Source organism: Pelmatolapia mariae, linkage group LG3_W (genome assembly GCF_036321145.2).
Source record: "Pelmatolapia mariae isolate MD_Pm_ZW linkage group LG3_W, Pm_UMD_F_2, whole genome shotgun sequence".
Classification (NCBI taxonomy): Eukaryota; Metazoa; Chordata; class Actinopteri; order Cichliformes; family Cichlidae; genus Pelmatolapia; species Pelmatolapia mariae.
In genome coordinates, this window is record NC_086229.1 from 64598006 (window position 1) to 64614688 (window position 16683).

At 40.8% G+C, this 16683-nt stretch overlaps 1 protein-coding gene across 1 annotated transcript in view; it reads left to right on the top strand.

Moving 5' to 3' along the window:
* The window catches only part of LOC134623870 (programmed cell death 1 ligand 1-like), an 81204-nt gene that overhangs the window by 13141 nt on the left and 51380 nt on the right, over positions 1 to 16683 (top strand). The window contains exon 2 of the mRNA XM_063468878.1: positions 1042 to 1335. Coding sequence (XP_063324948.1) covers positions 1042 to 1335 — 294 coding nt within the window. The remainder of the gene's footprint in view (positions 1 to 1041; positions 1336 to 16683) is intronic.

Sequence of the window (16683 nt, forward strand, 5' to 3'; positions counted from 1 at the left end):
ACGATTGCTCAGTCAGTAAGTGGTTATTTCATAGCTGTTTAACTACACATCTGTAGTACAGAAAACCCCAAATTCACCCTGAAGTTACCGGAGCATGAGGACATCTAGATTCTTTGTACTGAACATGCCTCGTTTGTCAGTGTTGTCTGTATCTCTCCAGAGTCTTACAAATGAACCACAACTCAAGTTCTTGTGTGTGGTTGCACACATGTGCATGTGATTAATATCCTTCAGTGTTTAATCACTACAGCTCTGCTCAGCAGATGGTGGCATCACCTCTGAATAGAGGCAGCTGCTGCAGCAAAGCAGTGGCATCTGAAGCTGCCACTGCTTTGCTGCTTTTATGCTTCAGTGCAGTAATATGAAGGCAGGCGGACGGCTCATCTACCTGCACAGTGTTTGATGTTGATGGAGGCAGTGTATGTGGTACAACCGGTCTGTGGGCAAATCTTCCTTGTGCTGTTTGCTGATCCTCAGCCAACCACAGAGAAGAGTCAAGTTATAACACACAAAGAGCTGAAGTGAAAACATTGAGTGTCCACTGCAGCCACTCTGTGCTTTTCATGCTGTGTTTCTTTTAACAACGATGATTTATTTTGATCTTCTCTTCCTGATGAACTCCCAGTAGCTCCAATACTTGTGCTTACCTTTAATCAGCCAATCAGTATTGACCCAACCCAAAGGTCATCCTCATTCATTGATGTGCAGTTGGGAATTTAAAGCATGTTTGCATTTGCTGTCCAAACAGAAACACGTACCCAGATGGGAACATTGTGTCTGATCCCAAACACTGAAAGACAGAAATAGGATCAGACTGTAGCTTAAAGTTTCTGCTTCACCAGTAACAAGAGATCTCAATTAGCTCCTTATTTATTGTAGGTAGGTAACAAAGTGAAACACTCTTCTATTATAACAACTTTTAAAGCAGCGCCATTGAAAAATGAGGTTCGACACAAGTGACCTTCACTCTCATTGCCTGGTGTTGTGAGTTGTTGTATTTTGACCTTTAACCTTTCTGCTTTGTGCTGTTTCCTCTTTCAGAGAACAAAAACATCACAGCTGAGTCTGGACAGAACATCACTTTGACATGTCGAGCTCCAAACAACAACAACATTATTGTTCTAGAGTGGAGCAGAGCTGACCTGGGAGAGAAATATGTGCTTCTGTTCCGGGATGAGCGTTTTTATCCAGATCAACAGCATCCATCTTTTAAGAACCGGGTGGATCTGCAGGACAGACAGATGAAGGATGGAGACGTGTCTTTGATTCTGAAGGATGTGACGATTAATGACACTGGAACATACGAGTGTCGTGTCGTCCAGAGAGGAGCAGAGCGCAGGAAGAGAGGTGTTTTAGATGTTGATCCCATCAGCATCATCTACCTGAGAGTTGATCCTCCAGGTGAATGAGTAGAGTTGAGTGTGTGTGTGATCAGAGGTGAAGCTGCTTCCTGGTTGTTGATGTTTGTTTCTAAAGATGTTGTTGATGAGACTTTGTAGAAAGCAGCTGGTCTGAGTGATGTGATCAGAGTGCAGTAGATAATGTCTGACAGCAGTTTGAAGAGGAAATGGATTCTGTTCTGTTCTTCACTCATCACCTACCTGACAGCTGACACCTCACACCTGCTTCTCACCTGCAGGTCAGATAGGAGGAGGACAAGAGAAAGATGAAACCAACAAAGATGGAGACACGGGGGATGGAGGTGTCGGACTGAGTGTTGGTCTGAGTGTTCCTGCTGTGCTTCTTGTTGTTGTTGGTTTTTTGATCTACAGAAAACATAAACAACAGCAGAGTCAGGACTCATACCAGCCTCCTGTTGAACTTCAGCCTGTTTGAAATGTCAGCTTAACTGTGATTCTTGTGCTTTGCTTTCAGTCGTGTCACTGAAAATGTGGAAAGACAGAAATCAGTAATATTAAACATTTAGCAGGTACCTGTCAGACACGTCCAGATTTTACATTTAATTTACATTTTACATCATTAAAGAGGACAAAGTTGTTTGGAATATAAACAGTTTTTGTCTGATATTACTCAGGATCCTTTGATCATATGTTGCTGGTATTTGACTCGTTTTAAATGCAATTAAATTAAAATGAAACCAAAGAAAAAACATTTCTATGTAGCTGCAGAGTCCAACATTTCCTCCCTTTGACCTGGAACGATTCAGCTTTATTGAACTTTACCTTCCATGAAGGACACTCTTCAGTCTGTTACTGTCCAGTTGTTACTTTCCTTTAAATAGTTTCCTGATAAAGATCCACATGTGTTAGTACTTAATGTGTGTTTGTTTGGTTTTGTTATTCCAACATTTCTTGTGGCTGTACACTTTATTTTTTTAATCAGAAGCTCTGACTTCCTGAAACTGTTGATGCAGATTTTATGTCACCTTCAATCGTTCCAAAATAAATACAACCATGTGTAAACTGTTTCTGCTTCTCATAATTACAGACCTGCCTCTCAGAGGTAGTGGATAATATATCAGAATCGTTGGACAATTGGTCAAATACATTATTCTGTATTCTTCCTCCCTATTACATTGATAAAACTTTTTTAATCAACTACCTGTACAGTGCAGGCTAACCTGGAGGTTAGCAGCTCACAATATGACCTCAAATTTCAACTAGTTCTAAATCAAGGAGTCCGTCTACCATCAACAGTTCATAACATAGACACGGTAGTCCTGATGCTCAATCAAGGGTGATTCTGTTCATCTGGATCATTTTCAGTGGGAGAAACGTGTCACTCATCCATGGCTTCTTTAGTCTCAGCTGAGTCAGAAATCAGGAAGAGGGTTTATTGCCAAATGTTGAGCAGATTTACAACATTAGGAAATTGCTATGGCACTTTGTGAAAACATATGATAAAACACACTTGAATAAAAATAAAATGTGAGAAACAGATTGATATGTATACATGAATGCAAGTTATAACGCAAAAAAGAGCAGGTGCAGCATGTGATTGAATCAGAGCAGGTGGTGGGGAAAGTCTTATGGTAAATGTTTATGAATCCAACAGCAGAGGGGAAGAAACTGTTCCTATGGCAAAAGGTTTTGGTCCGGATGGACCGGAGCCTCCTGCCTGAAACCTGCACTCCAGCTGACTACAGGTTTCCCCGACCTTATAAACAGTACATTTGCAAAATGACTGAAACTAGCATCACTGAAGGAACAATTTGGATATCAGTAATAGGCAAACTGTCATGACTAGTAATCAAGAACCACTGATCAATGGCCATGAGTACCATTGACAGAGAACGATGGAATAGCTGCAATCACAGCATTGTAAGATGGTGACTGATGTACCCCTAGGCCCCCTCCTCAGTATTTCAGTATTTAAGGTTTGACTCTCATCATCCACTGGAGCATAAACTGGGTGTCATCAGGACGCTACAACACAGAGCGAACACCATCCCCACTGACACAGCGGCCAGGGAAGAACAGCACATCAAGAAGGCCCTGAGTAAATGTGGTTATCCCAGCTGGACTTTTGTCAAAGCTGGAAAGACACCTAAAGAAAGCTCCAGCCGATCCAGGAGAGAAGGACAACCACTGCCCAGGCGAAAACCTGTAGTGATCCCATATGTGTCAGGAGTATCAGAACAGCTGAGACACATTTTTTCTAAACACCGGGTCTCTGTGGCCTTTAAACCCCAAAACACGCTGCGCCAAAAACTGGTCCACCCCAAGGATCGGGTCCCCCGACACAAACAGAGTAACATAGTGTACGCTGTTAAGTGCCAGGAGGATTGCCAGGATTTATGCTATGTAATGTACTGTTTATGAGATTGGGGAAACCTGCAGTCAGCAGAGGCAGAATAAGTCACTTGCATGAGTGATGAAAGGTTTCTCCCACTGAAAACGCTACGTCCAGATGAACAGAATCAAATTTAGGGATAGACATGTCAGGTCAACTGGCGAGGACTGCGCACCATGACAGAAAAGCTACCTGTTCTGTTATGGTGCACAGTCCTTGCAGTTCGTATTGATAAATAATAATTAATAATTAAATAATAAATAATAATTAAATTTAAAAAAATCACAATAGAAAGCCAAAACAAAAACATAAAATGTTTTTAACTCCTTTTTAACATAGTCATAAGAAATGATAAAAAAAAACAAGTAGTTTACAGAGTTCTCTTTTCTCCATGGTTTGGGCTTTTCAGCTGTGGCCACACCTCTTTTAGACTCTTCTATATTTATACCCCAAAAGTTGCCTTTAATTTTAAAGTTAAACCTGGAGGTTAGCAGCTCACAATATGACTTCAAAGTTCAACTGGATCTAAATGGAGTCAGGCTACCTTTACCAGTACACAACATAACATAGACATGGCGGTCTTGGTGCATGCTCAATCATCCAGATAGGTAAATCCCAAAAGGTTGATTCTGTCCAACATATTTGTTTTTAATATGATTTTAGAAGAGTCTGACGAAGAAAACCCAACAGGTGTTTCAGAAGACATTTTGACCTTGTATATTAAGGCTGGTCACGTACTTGTGCAAACATCAAAGAGCATCTCAGTTGTGTTGAAACCTCACTTTGATGATCTGCTTGTATCCATGTTAGTGTTTGAAGTCCAACATCTCCCTCTAGTGGTCATATATAAACCATGTGTGAGGATGGTGTTAATGTAAAATGTGAATCATAGTGTTCCAGTCAGTCATCAGTGTGTCTCTGCACAGCTGTAATTAAAATGTGTTCAGAGGGCCTCAGTGTCTGAATGGTTCCCGTTCAGCTCCATAACAGCAGCGTCCCTGGTTTGATTCCTGTGTTTCAGCTCATATCTGCCTCTCTCACTGAGGGGGACGTCCACTACATGGACATGGATTTGTTCATCAACCAAACTACAGATCACTGAGAGCAGAGGACATCTGACTTTTTTCTGAGTTTTCTTTCCATCTGTGTGAAGTGCCAAATGTCTGAGCAAGCTCATTGCATTAAAAGATACATGTTTATAGTTATATCTTGCATTTTTATAAGAATTTAGTTACCCACCAATAGAAAAGCTGGTGCTCAGAGGAAGAGGGCGGGCTTTACTTGGTGTCAGTGAGAGAAATGAAAAAAAGCTCAAATGAGTGAGAAGGACGATGAAGGAAACATCTGTGCTGTGTCTGCTCTGTAAGTAGAATCTCTGTGTTTGTTTGAATTCTTGTACTTTGACTGTCTGCTCTCCTGATAACTGATGATGGAGGAGAAGACATGAAAAACAAATCAGGCTGAATTCAAGTTCAAAACACCACGAGGACCAACTGCAGGTCTGAACTGACTCTTTATCTTTGCTCAGGAGTCGTGGAAACACAGCAGGCAGTGAAAAGATCAAAACATTCACTCATTATATCAACACAACTGGACAAGTGACTTTACTGTGGTATTTGAATGCAGTGGAAATTGTCTATGTAGAATAGAATAGAATAGAATAGAATAGAATAATCCTTTAATTGCCCCACAAGGGGAAATTTGGTTGTAACAGCAGCAAAAAGACACATATACAAACAAACAGTACACAGGACACAGAACAGAAACATACACAATTATTCTTAAATATTTACATTAAGGACAATGGTTACTATATACAGAGTATTGTACAGTTATTAAATTAAATAAAAATAACTACAGATAAGAGGCAAACCAGGTTGTAGTGCGAATCAGTTGGTTAACTTATTGCAGTTACAGCACAGATGTAAACATCTATGTTTGTTGGGAGCAGTTCTGATTGTACAGTCTGACAGCTGCAGGGAGGAAGGACCTGCGGAAATGCTCCTTCATGCATCTAGGATGCAGCAGTCTGTCACTGAAGCAGCTCTGCAGTTCAGCAACATTTACATGCATGGGGTGGGAGACTCTGTCCATCAGAGATGTTATTTTGGCCAGAGTCCTTCTGTCTCCCACCACCTGCACTGGGTCCAGGGTGCATCCCAGAACAGAGCTGACCTTCCTGATGAGTTTATCCAACCTCTTCCTCTCAGCTGCCGATAAACCGCTGCTCCAACATACCACACTGTAAAAAATGACAGATGCCACCACAGAGTCATAGAAGGTCTTTAAAAGCGCTCCCTGTACTCCAAATGACCTCAGCCGCCTCAGCAGGTAGAGTCTGCTCTGACCCTTCCTGTAAAGAGCATCAGTGTTGTGGCTCCAGTCCAGTTTATTATTCAGGTGAACACCCAGGTACCTATAAGAGTCCACTATCTCAATGTCCACTCCCTGGATGTTCACCAGTGTCAGTGTGGTGGGTCTGCGTCTCTGTGTAATCACAATGTAGTCACAAAGTAGTCAGTGCAAATAGATGTAAATCATTAAAATAACTCTAGAAGCACCATTTCACACAAAACTTGCGTGAAGAAGGGTCCAAAGTTTGTGGCTACTTTAACGTCAGTACAGGCTTTGCATAAAAGTGTGGATGTGGTGAGAAGTGTTAAAAAATATAAAATAGAATCATTTATAATTTATATCTACAGCAGAAGTGTCACAGAGGTGCCGTGGTTAGTGTCTGTGTAGGTTCCCTCCCACAGTCCAAAGACTTAGGTTAGGTTAACTTCTGATTAGTGTTTTTGTAATGTTGCAGGCAACTCAAATGCTTCAGACTTCAAGTCGCCATCTGGTCCTTTCCTACCCTAATGGCTCAATGATAAGGAGAATATATAGATGGATCTTCCACCTGTAGGCATTAAACTGGTTTTCCATTTTTATTGAAGCATGTTGCATCAAATTGAGAATGAGCAAATATATCAGAGAAATGACTTTGTGTGTTTGTCAGCTGTTTGTGTGGAGTTGTTCTTTATGTTCACCTCAAATCAACCTGAGTGTCATTTCTCTTTAGTTCTGATCTCACTGCTGAGCTGCACAACAAACCAAGGTCAGTAACCTTCTTCTGTCACAGTTTAAACCTGAGAAATGCTCACTGATATGACCTGATTGGGTTCATGTTTCAGAATTAATCTCACATGCATCCTGTTAATGTTTTAATCAGATTCAACACTTTCATGTTTGCAGAATGAATATCAGATGTAAACCTGATGAAATTAAAAAAAAATATCACACTACGGGTTGGACAAAAGTCTAACAGATCATCATTTTTCATTTTAACCCTCACAGCTCGTCTGACTGTGAGTCCCAGCAGCTCTCAGTTCTTTAAAGGAGACTTTGTGTCTCTGAGCTGTGAGGAGGACGACAGCTCTGCTGGATGGACTCTGAGGAGAAACACAAGCAAACAACAATGTCCAGGTCAGATGACAAAGCCAACCAGTTCTTCCTGTAACATCAGAGAAATCTTCACACGGGACAGTGGAGTTTACTGGTGTGAGTCCAGAGAGGGTCCCATCAGTAACATGGTTAACCTGACAGTCACTGGTAAGCTGAGTGTGTGGAGTTAGTGTTGATGAAGCTGTGTGTAAATGGATGAAATGCTGTAGTTTGTCTCTGTGTTGAGGTGGATCAGTGACCCTGCAGAGTCCTGTCCTCCCTGTGATGGAGGGAGATGACGTCACTCTGCTCTGTAAAACAAAGACCACTCCCTCCAACCTCCCAGCTGCTTTCTATAAAGATGGCTCCCTCATCAGGAAGCAGCCTACAGGTCACATGACCATCCAGCATGTTTCCAGGTCTGATGAAGGCCTCTACAAGTGTGACATCAGCGGTCATGGAGAGTCTCCATCCAGCTGGATCACTGTCACAGGTGACACACTCACCTGTCTGTGTTTCTGCAGCTTTCAACATTCACAATGTGACGACAACTTAATGACTGTGTTTGCTTTATTTTAGACAAACACACCACCACACCTCCACCTACATCCGCACCTCCACCTACATCCGCACCTCCACCTACATCCGCACCTCCACCTACATCCACACCTCCTCCTGGTTCCACCTCCATCACTCTTCCTCCATCACTCTCCCCTCCTGTTCTCTCTGTGTTGTCATGTGTTGGATCAGTCTGTGTTGTGGTTCTGCTGGTGAGACGATGTGTTCACAGGAAACCTGAAGGTGAGACTCAGAATTCTCAGACCCTCCCACTTCCGGCACCAGCAACCGTAGATTGAAGCACCCAGAAGTGGGCATGATTGACTACATGTACCGCCGTTATGTATTTAAAATACAAAATATGAGTAACTGTATTCTGTTACAGTAACTGTTTAAAAGGGTGGTATTCCAAATACAGTTACTTTCTTGAAATAAATGGATTACACAGCGGTCTTTTCCTTCTTTATATGTTAGTCTGTCCCCTCTCTATTTTTGGCAATTCCACGCCAGTTGAAACCTAAACAAAACATGCATTAATAGGCTCTAATGTCTGTGTCTCCAACTCGCGCCCCATGTCACCTATAATGACGTGACGAAATATTTTCAATAATTATTATTTTTTAAATTATTTAATATGATGGCAATAGGTTGTGTTACAGACACAGCCCTAAAGAATGTAGCTTCATGGGCAGTGTAGTCCATGCTGCAGGGAGAATGGACTGCCATACACATTATGTGTCTGTAAGCGATGGAGGGAGAAAAAGGACAGTGGAAAAGTACGAGCTGTCACCGAGCAGAAACGATAATAACCACTGCAGCCAAGAAGCGTGCCTGACGAGTTGTAGTCTAAGCTCCTTAGACTAAGCTATTAAGACTCGACTGTACACTGTGTTCGTGTTTTCCTCCGAAACAATAAGTTCGGTTGGAGCAGCCTTTCAACGCCTCTCTCTGTCTCTCGCTAGCAAAGTTGACCCAGATAACAAAGTAAAGCTAGTTTTCAGCTACCAGCCCGACACGAACCCGACGTATTAGCCAGAGGTCCCTTTACTACGGTTCGGAGCTGCAGACCTGTTTTATATACGGGTGGAATAGTTTCCTATACGAGATCGCTGCAAAAAGTGCAGCCTTACCTAATGTCCACCCTACTGTTACTCATTTTATATTAAGATTTAAAAATCTAGTTGGTATTGGTATGACGAGTAACCTTCAGTAATAGTAATAAATCACACAGCAAAAGTACGTTCATGTAGTTGTAAAAAGCGTGATAATATATTAAGTAATCCAAAGTATTCAGAATACGTTACTCTCATTGAGCAATGTAACAGAATACATTACAAAATACATTTTGGGCCATGTAATCTTTAATCTGTAGTGGAATACATTTTAAAAGTAACCTTCCCAACACTGATTACTAGGTTGCTCCTGTGCAATCACACACACTTCTAGAAGTTCAAGAATAGACTTACTAGTGTGCTACACCAAGAATACCAGATATTGTGACTAAGAACCCAAGTGAGTTTACCAGACTTAAGATGGCTCTTGATGTTCCTCTGGCTTCTGATTCTAGAGAGTTATTTAGATATGTAATACTAATGGAGCATCTAAAACTGGAAGAAACTTGTCTATTAGCAGACTCTTATCTGACCTCTCAATTCCCCCATTATGACACAATGGCTGCACCGAATAAGCTACATAAGCTAGCTCTCATTAAGATTACTGATGTGATGGATTCATTCGATAGAGAGATTTAAAGGAGCATTTAAGGGATTTGCTTTACGAATCAGGTCTCTCAATACCATGCTCAGCACTCTTTGCCCTGACGGTGAAACTGAGTTAAGATATGAATCACATGTAGAGCGACTTCTAAGTAAGTTGCCAGGTGAGATAAGGTCAGAGTTTCTCGGACAGATGGGTTGCCAACGTTGAAGAATGTATACCTCCTCTTTCCTATCAGAATAGTTCAAATATGAACCCTCCTGTTAGAACAAACAACACCAACAGCAAAGGACTGAAACAAGGTCAGGGACAAGATTGGAACCTAGCACTTCCTACCAGCTCTATCTAATAAAAGTTAGACCTAAATCCATTCATGTAGATTAGAGTTTTAAAAATATCTGTCTCAGAGAGAGACTAAGTGGTTTTAGAAAATCTCTGTTGTTGCAACAGTAAAACAAACATTTTACTATTTCGATGGAATTAAATAATTTGTTTAAATCTGAATTTAGAACTGTTATTATTTTATTCAGAGTTTATCTTTGTACTTCACACTTTTAATATAATACTTTTTGTTTTATATATTTTGTCATAAATGTAACAACTTGATCATTGTAATCAAATGCAGTTTGATGCATAGTGTTGAGTGTTGTTCTCCTGTGCTGGACTGTGTGTTTGTGGTCTGTGGTTAACATACGCTAACATCTTTGCAGTTGCTCAACATCCTGTTTAGCATTTAAGAAACCAAAAAAAAAAAGCTGCAGGTGTGAAACCACAGGTGAACTAAATTCTATTTATCTCACTATCTATATTTAAATTCTGAATCTAACTTGCATAAAGTTAATTATTTTGATGGTTTGTAACCTTCTGATATGGTGATCCAATACAAGCATCCTTGTCATGAGTAGTCGTGTTTTCTGTATCCTCCCAAGACCCGAACTCTTTCATGGCATGCATTTTTAATTTCTCTTTAATATATAAAAAAAAGAATTACCTGATTTTTTTTTACCTGATTTATGTTTCTGAGAAAAATCAGATCCACATATGAAGACATTCGTTTTAAACAGAACAGTAGCAGTATAGTGCCCTCGTAAGCAGATATCAGGCCCTTTTTTAGCAAAATTACACCAGGTCCTAGGAGGTTAAACGTAGAACCTCCTAGGACCAGGAGGTCAGTGACTTATTAGTGATCCAAATGCTTTTTGTGTAAATATCTCTGCAGGAGCAGTTGCTATCAACTACATAACCTACAGTAATTTCATATGTGTTTTATTCTGCAGAAAGTGCTGAAGTTCACTCAGCAATGACAACAGACGAGGTCACTTATGGACAAATCATCATCAAAACGAAACAAGAAAATAAAAATATGAGAGGTAAAGCTGCTTTTCTTTGTCTCTGTCATGGTCTATTTCCACAGCCAAAAACTTTGGGTTATTTTTGGTTTGGTAGGTCTGTTAATTATGTTGGCCAACACAGGTGAATGGCCTCAAGTGAAGACAACACTCGGAGGCTAGGAAGATCAGTGTTTTTTTTTTTTACAGCAAACAAAGGTGACACACAGGGAACAATAGTCAAACACAAACACACTAATCATGAACAGAAAGTGAGAGGAATAAATATAACCTCTGGAGATAGTCAAACTAATGACTAACGAGATACTTCAAACTCTGCAGACTATGAGATTGTAAAACACTCCCTCTATGGCAGGCTACAAACTAGATTTCACAAGATACAAAAAAACGAATATTTCTATGAGACGCTATGAACAAGTGCAGCAGGGCCGTGCAGAGAAGTTTAAAGGGGCGGGTGCTCAAAGTTAAAAAGGGGCACATTGAATCAGGTTGAATAATAACAAAACACATTCATCAACAATCTAATATGGTATCGCATCATACTATATCACTGTTGTGAGGTGGCGACAAGGCAAAGCAAACGTAGCCGATGTTTTATCTGATGGGTGCAATGTTGCTGTTGAGGTGTTTATGCTGCTCCTGCTGCTGATGGTGCTGGAGGGCAGGGCTGTGTTGATCTGAGACTGTAGACATTAAAAAGTCCACAGGAGAGATGGTAGCTGATTAAACAAGTGTTATGAGATAATAACAAAATGCAAAGATTGGTGACAGCGCTTGGAGCTATAAGGCAACAAAAAACTGTGAGCAATAAACTCGGCTCTGCCTGTTAATCACTCTTTGCTTCTCTTCCTCCTTCATCCCCTCATCTCATCTATCACTCTCAACTTGCTGTTCATCTGAGAACAAGGCACAACTTGCTATTGCAATATACTATTATTTAATTATCCACACTTAACAACTCTTAATCTATAATAAAATGATGACAGAAGAATGTTTTAGAAGGAAAACATTCCTGGAATACTCAAAGGAGTTTGCAAAGAAAAGCGTCTGGACTTCTTTAAGTTGCTTGAAGACGTTTCACCTCTCATCCGAGAAGCTTCTTCAGTTCTAAGGTCAAATGGCCGAGAGTCCCAGATTTTAACCCAGTGGGAGTATCCCCCCAAAGAGGGACAAAGGACCCCCTGGTGATCCTCTAATCACATGAGCCAAGGTGTGAAAGCGGGTGTGGGACCTAATCAGCCAGGGTTTCGGGTGTGCTCATTGTGAAACCTGGCCCCACCTTGTCATGTGAATTCCTGAGGTCAGATGGCCCAGGATGTGAGTGGGCATTAAGGCGTCTGGGGAGGGAACTCAAAACTGGATTATAGATGGCAGACAGTTGGTGTCGTAAACCACCGCCTCTGTTCAAAGATGGTCGCTCACAGTGGACATAGATGGCCTCTTTCACTCCTCTTTCAAACCATCTGTCCTCTCTGTCCAAAATGTGAACATTGGCATCCTCGAAAGAGTGTCCTTTATCCTTAAGATGCAGATGGACTGCTGAGTCTTGTCCCGTGGAGGTGGCTCTTCTATGTTGTGCCATGCGCTTGTGAAGTGGCTGTTTGGTCTCTCCAATGTAGAGGTCTGGGCATTCCTCGCTGCACTGTACAGCATACACCACGTTGTTAAGTCTGTGTTTTGGAGACTTTCACCCGAAAGACAAAACCCCAAAACAAAAAATGTTTGATCAATAAATAGCCTCCCAGGGATTCTGCTGTAGACGTTTTATAGAGGCTGAGATGTGTGTTCCTGATTAAACTAAAACTCATCTTGGGCACTGGAGGACCATACTACGGCCTACCAATCCAAATGCACTGTGTGCGAATTTTTAGCAATGTTGCAGAGGCATGTTCGTAAAGACAGATGCACAACACCCACCATCATTGCAACCAAGCTAAGTAAGCACATAAACAAGTTGATACACTTCAGACAGGCATTGTAAATAACATCAGAGGGTCAAAGCATCAGTAACCAGTAGACAGAGGTGTACATCTAAGACCAGACAGAACAAACTAAGCACTTCTGCACTAACTATTGTGGGAATCATATAATAGGTGGACACAGATGAAAGTATTGTAATTGATACCCCCCCCCCATAATTTCATGTGTTTGGCATTCTTATCATTGTTACGTTATACATTTAGTTCTTTACTATTTCTGACACATATTGTGCTCACTGCCAATCCAGCTAGAATATTGTGGTCAATGATGATTCCGACACGCAGGCACTGAATCGGGCAGCTTTGGGGTCCTGTGTGTTTTACTGCACAGATAGCCTGCAGAGTGCAGCTACGCTAAACTGAAGTGCTTGGCCGTTTACGCGAGTACGTACTCCCGTTCTCGGTGAGTACGTACTCGCCGAGAACGCACGGGAGTACGTACCCGCCGAGAACGCGAGCACGGACTCGCGATGTGTACAATTGGAACACCTGCGTACGTGATGATGTCACAGGTCCGGAGTTTTTACTGCCGTCCCCTCTTAATTTAACTGTGAGTAACATGTTATGAAGCTTAACTTTAATCACAGCCAAACCGGTTTACTCAGGAACAAATAAAACACTGAAATAAACCAAACATTAACATTTAGAAGTGATCTAAGTGACTTATATATCATTTTTAACCTCAGTAGTGAAACCTCTATTAATAAAAATAGTGTACATGTACATACGTGTACATACCTTAATAAAAACAAGCAGGTGAGATGTTAGAACGCTTTTATTTCTATTTTAGTGGACATTTAATACAATAGACAGCTGCTGGGGTTTCTTTAACCTGAGTAGTGAGAAGTCCACGAGCGGTGGGGGGGGGGGGGGGGTGGAAACGATGTGCCGGGAGTCCGCTGTTGAGTTTTGGACGAAATGCATTCTGGGATATATAGCTGTCCCAAGTCTACACCGATGCATGCTCGATAAAACGGGCGGATCGAGAACACATCCGGGACTTTTTCGCGTTCTCGGCTTGATGCGTACTTCGAATTGGAACAGTACTTGGTCTCCGACTGATGACGTTTCACGAGTACACGAGAACGCAAGTACGCACAAGTACGCATATTGAGAAATGCCCCTTGTGTTTTGTATTTGCAGGTGAGCACAAGTAATGTGATGATGTATAAACACAATGATGTTGACGGGATATCACATCATGTAAGAGGATCGAGAGGGTAGTCTCCAGGTGCTACAATACTAGTTGGATGAGCATGCAAGTGTGCAGAATATTGTAATATGAACATTGGCAGGAAAATACAGAGTAAATGAGTACTTTGTTAACGCAGGTTCAGTAGTTATGTGAAAAGTTGTCCTGTGTGTTTTACTGCACAGATAGCCTGCAGAGTGCAGCTACGCTAAACTGAAGTGTTTTGTATTTGCAGTTGCAAATGAGCAAGTAAAGAGAACAATTCTAAACTCATGCACGCCTGGAAGTGTCATTTGTCCAAGTGTGCAACACTATAGGAAATCCTTCAACTCAATACCCTACATATGAATACTGGCATGCTTGGTACTGTGTAAGGTTAATAATGCATGTAAACGTTTCTGTATAAGTGGATGTGAATGGGTGAATAAGGCATCTTGTGTTAAGTCTTCAGATAGTGTAGGAAAGTGCTATATAAGAATCAATTCATTTATCATTACCAGTTGTTTTCCAAGAGAGCGAAGGTGATCTGGACTAGAGGCACAACCAAGTTGATGGGATAGTATATTGTTTTTGTTTTGTTTTTTCTACACAAGCAGAAAAAAAGGAAATATGTCAAAATTTTAAATATAAAATATAACAAGTTACAAATCTGTGCATAAGAACAACCACAGAAACAACATGTATATTCATGTATCATCCTGTTTTATACAACACATCCTTCACCTGTGTGCCCATCAATGCCAATAGCAATACTTTATCAAAACGTTCCTGTCTTTACCACCTGTAAGTACATATTTCAAAAATACCAGTAATTTAAAGAGAGGTATTACAGTAAGAGGGAGTCAATTTTTTTCTTCGGTGCCGCTGCAGGGGCGTCATTGCTGTGTACGGATGGCTGGCAGCTGGAAAGCTGGAGCCAGATCTGGAGATAAACCAAATAAAAGTGTGTTGAAAAGTGTGTCGGGGTTGCCGACGGTCATGGCGGGGGGGACTCAGCCTGATGGCTCCCTGTCCTCAGTCGAGCGATGGGGGTATGTGGTAGGGCTTGGTCTGTGGTGCCGCTGCAGTGAAGACAACACACCAGTTTATCACGCCTCCCCTGGATTAAAGTCTGTGCTGAGTCCTGTTGATGTTGTCTGGTCTGGAAAAACAACCAAATAAAATTATTTTGAAAGGTGTGAAATGTGGTCGCGTCTGCCATGCATCATTTACAATAAAATATTAGTTATTCAATTTATTTTTTTATTCGGTATTGGGTGCTTGCACCAGAATGATGGTGAATTATTAAAACTGATTCCAACATGTGTTCATGATCATGAAGGATTGTGTTCATCAGTTCAACTAACAGTGATGTTAGTGATGTGGCAGGTCTACAGGTTTGTGGATCGCATAGCGATAAATACTGGCGTAGTCTCAGCCTCAGGTCTACCGTACCTGGAGAAAATTTCAGGTGTGTTGTGACTTTTTGGCAGTACCATAACTGAGTGTTAAAATTCACATCAGTGTAGATTGGGATTTAGTAGACAACTTGTTAACAGGAGTAATTCCTTGTCAAGAGATGTTTAAGTATACCATCTGTTCACCCTTAACCTTCTTTAAGACATTGAGTTATTTTGTCTTCTTTCTGCATGCGAAACCACAGAAGCGACTTCCTGTAGTTGACACTAGTTAACTGTAGTCTTCAGGTAATGAGACCTTTCACCACAGTGTGTCCTGGTTTGGCTAACAGAAGTGTTCATCTTGTGAGAACAAGTTTGCTTTGTGCTCTGTGGTGAAGCATCTCAGTCTTCATTAAAAGAAGATTGTAGCATTGTGGTTGTCTGCCTCCCATGTTCACAGAAACACCAACCAGTTCATTCTGGTCAAATGTTTTTCAGCAAAGGTGGTAAGAAGTGGAAAAACCCTGTGAAAACCCACAGCTGTGTATAAAAGTCACTCCTCAATGCCTGCATAAGCCAAAATAAAAATGTGCTTCCACAGCTAAAGTGTAATAATGAAATAGTACTTTCGCCATTGTACATGCAAGTGTTTCTGTGTGTTTCTTTATGCAGAGAGTGATCCAGCTGCAGTGGTGAGAACAGAAACCATCAGTAATGGAGAAACAGCCGTCATACCAAAGAGAATCAGAGGTACAGCTGTTCTTTAACTTTGTACACAGCCAAGTGAGCTGCTTATTTGCAGACTGTTTTAAGTCTTTCTTTTAAACTAAGACAATCATGACCCAGGTTCAGGATATCAAACTGCTCATTTCTCATAAAGGAAACAGTTTTCTGCTATTTGCTGCTGTCAGGTAGCCAACAAATAATAATTATTGTTTTTGGTAATTAAATATTTTTTGAGTAATAAATAAATAAATAATGCTTGTTTTTCTTGTTAAACTTGACCTGCCTTTTCTTATCATCTGTTCTACCAGTGAATTTTCAGATAATTCACATAAAACATCAGCATTAATTTCCAATGATGGGGTCAGTGTATGAGGTCATATCCTGGGAAAGTAATTTGTTTTACAAGTTCAGCATTTCTTTGTAATATGACGATGATATGGGCAGAAATCTGTGCCATCAGAAACTGAATTTGAATAAGTTAAATTTGAATTGCTCAGATTGAATCTGAATTGTAACTTGAATAAATGCTTTTGAAAACTGAATTTGAATTAGTCTAATTTGAAATTGAATTTATGGTTTGAAAATGATCATCACTAAATTGAATT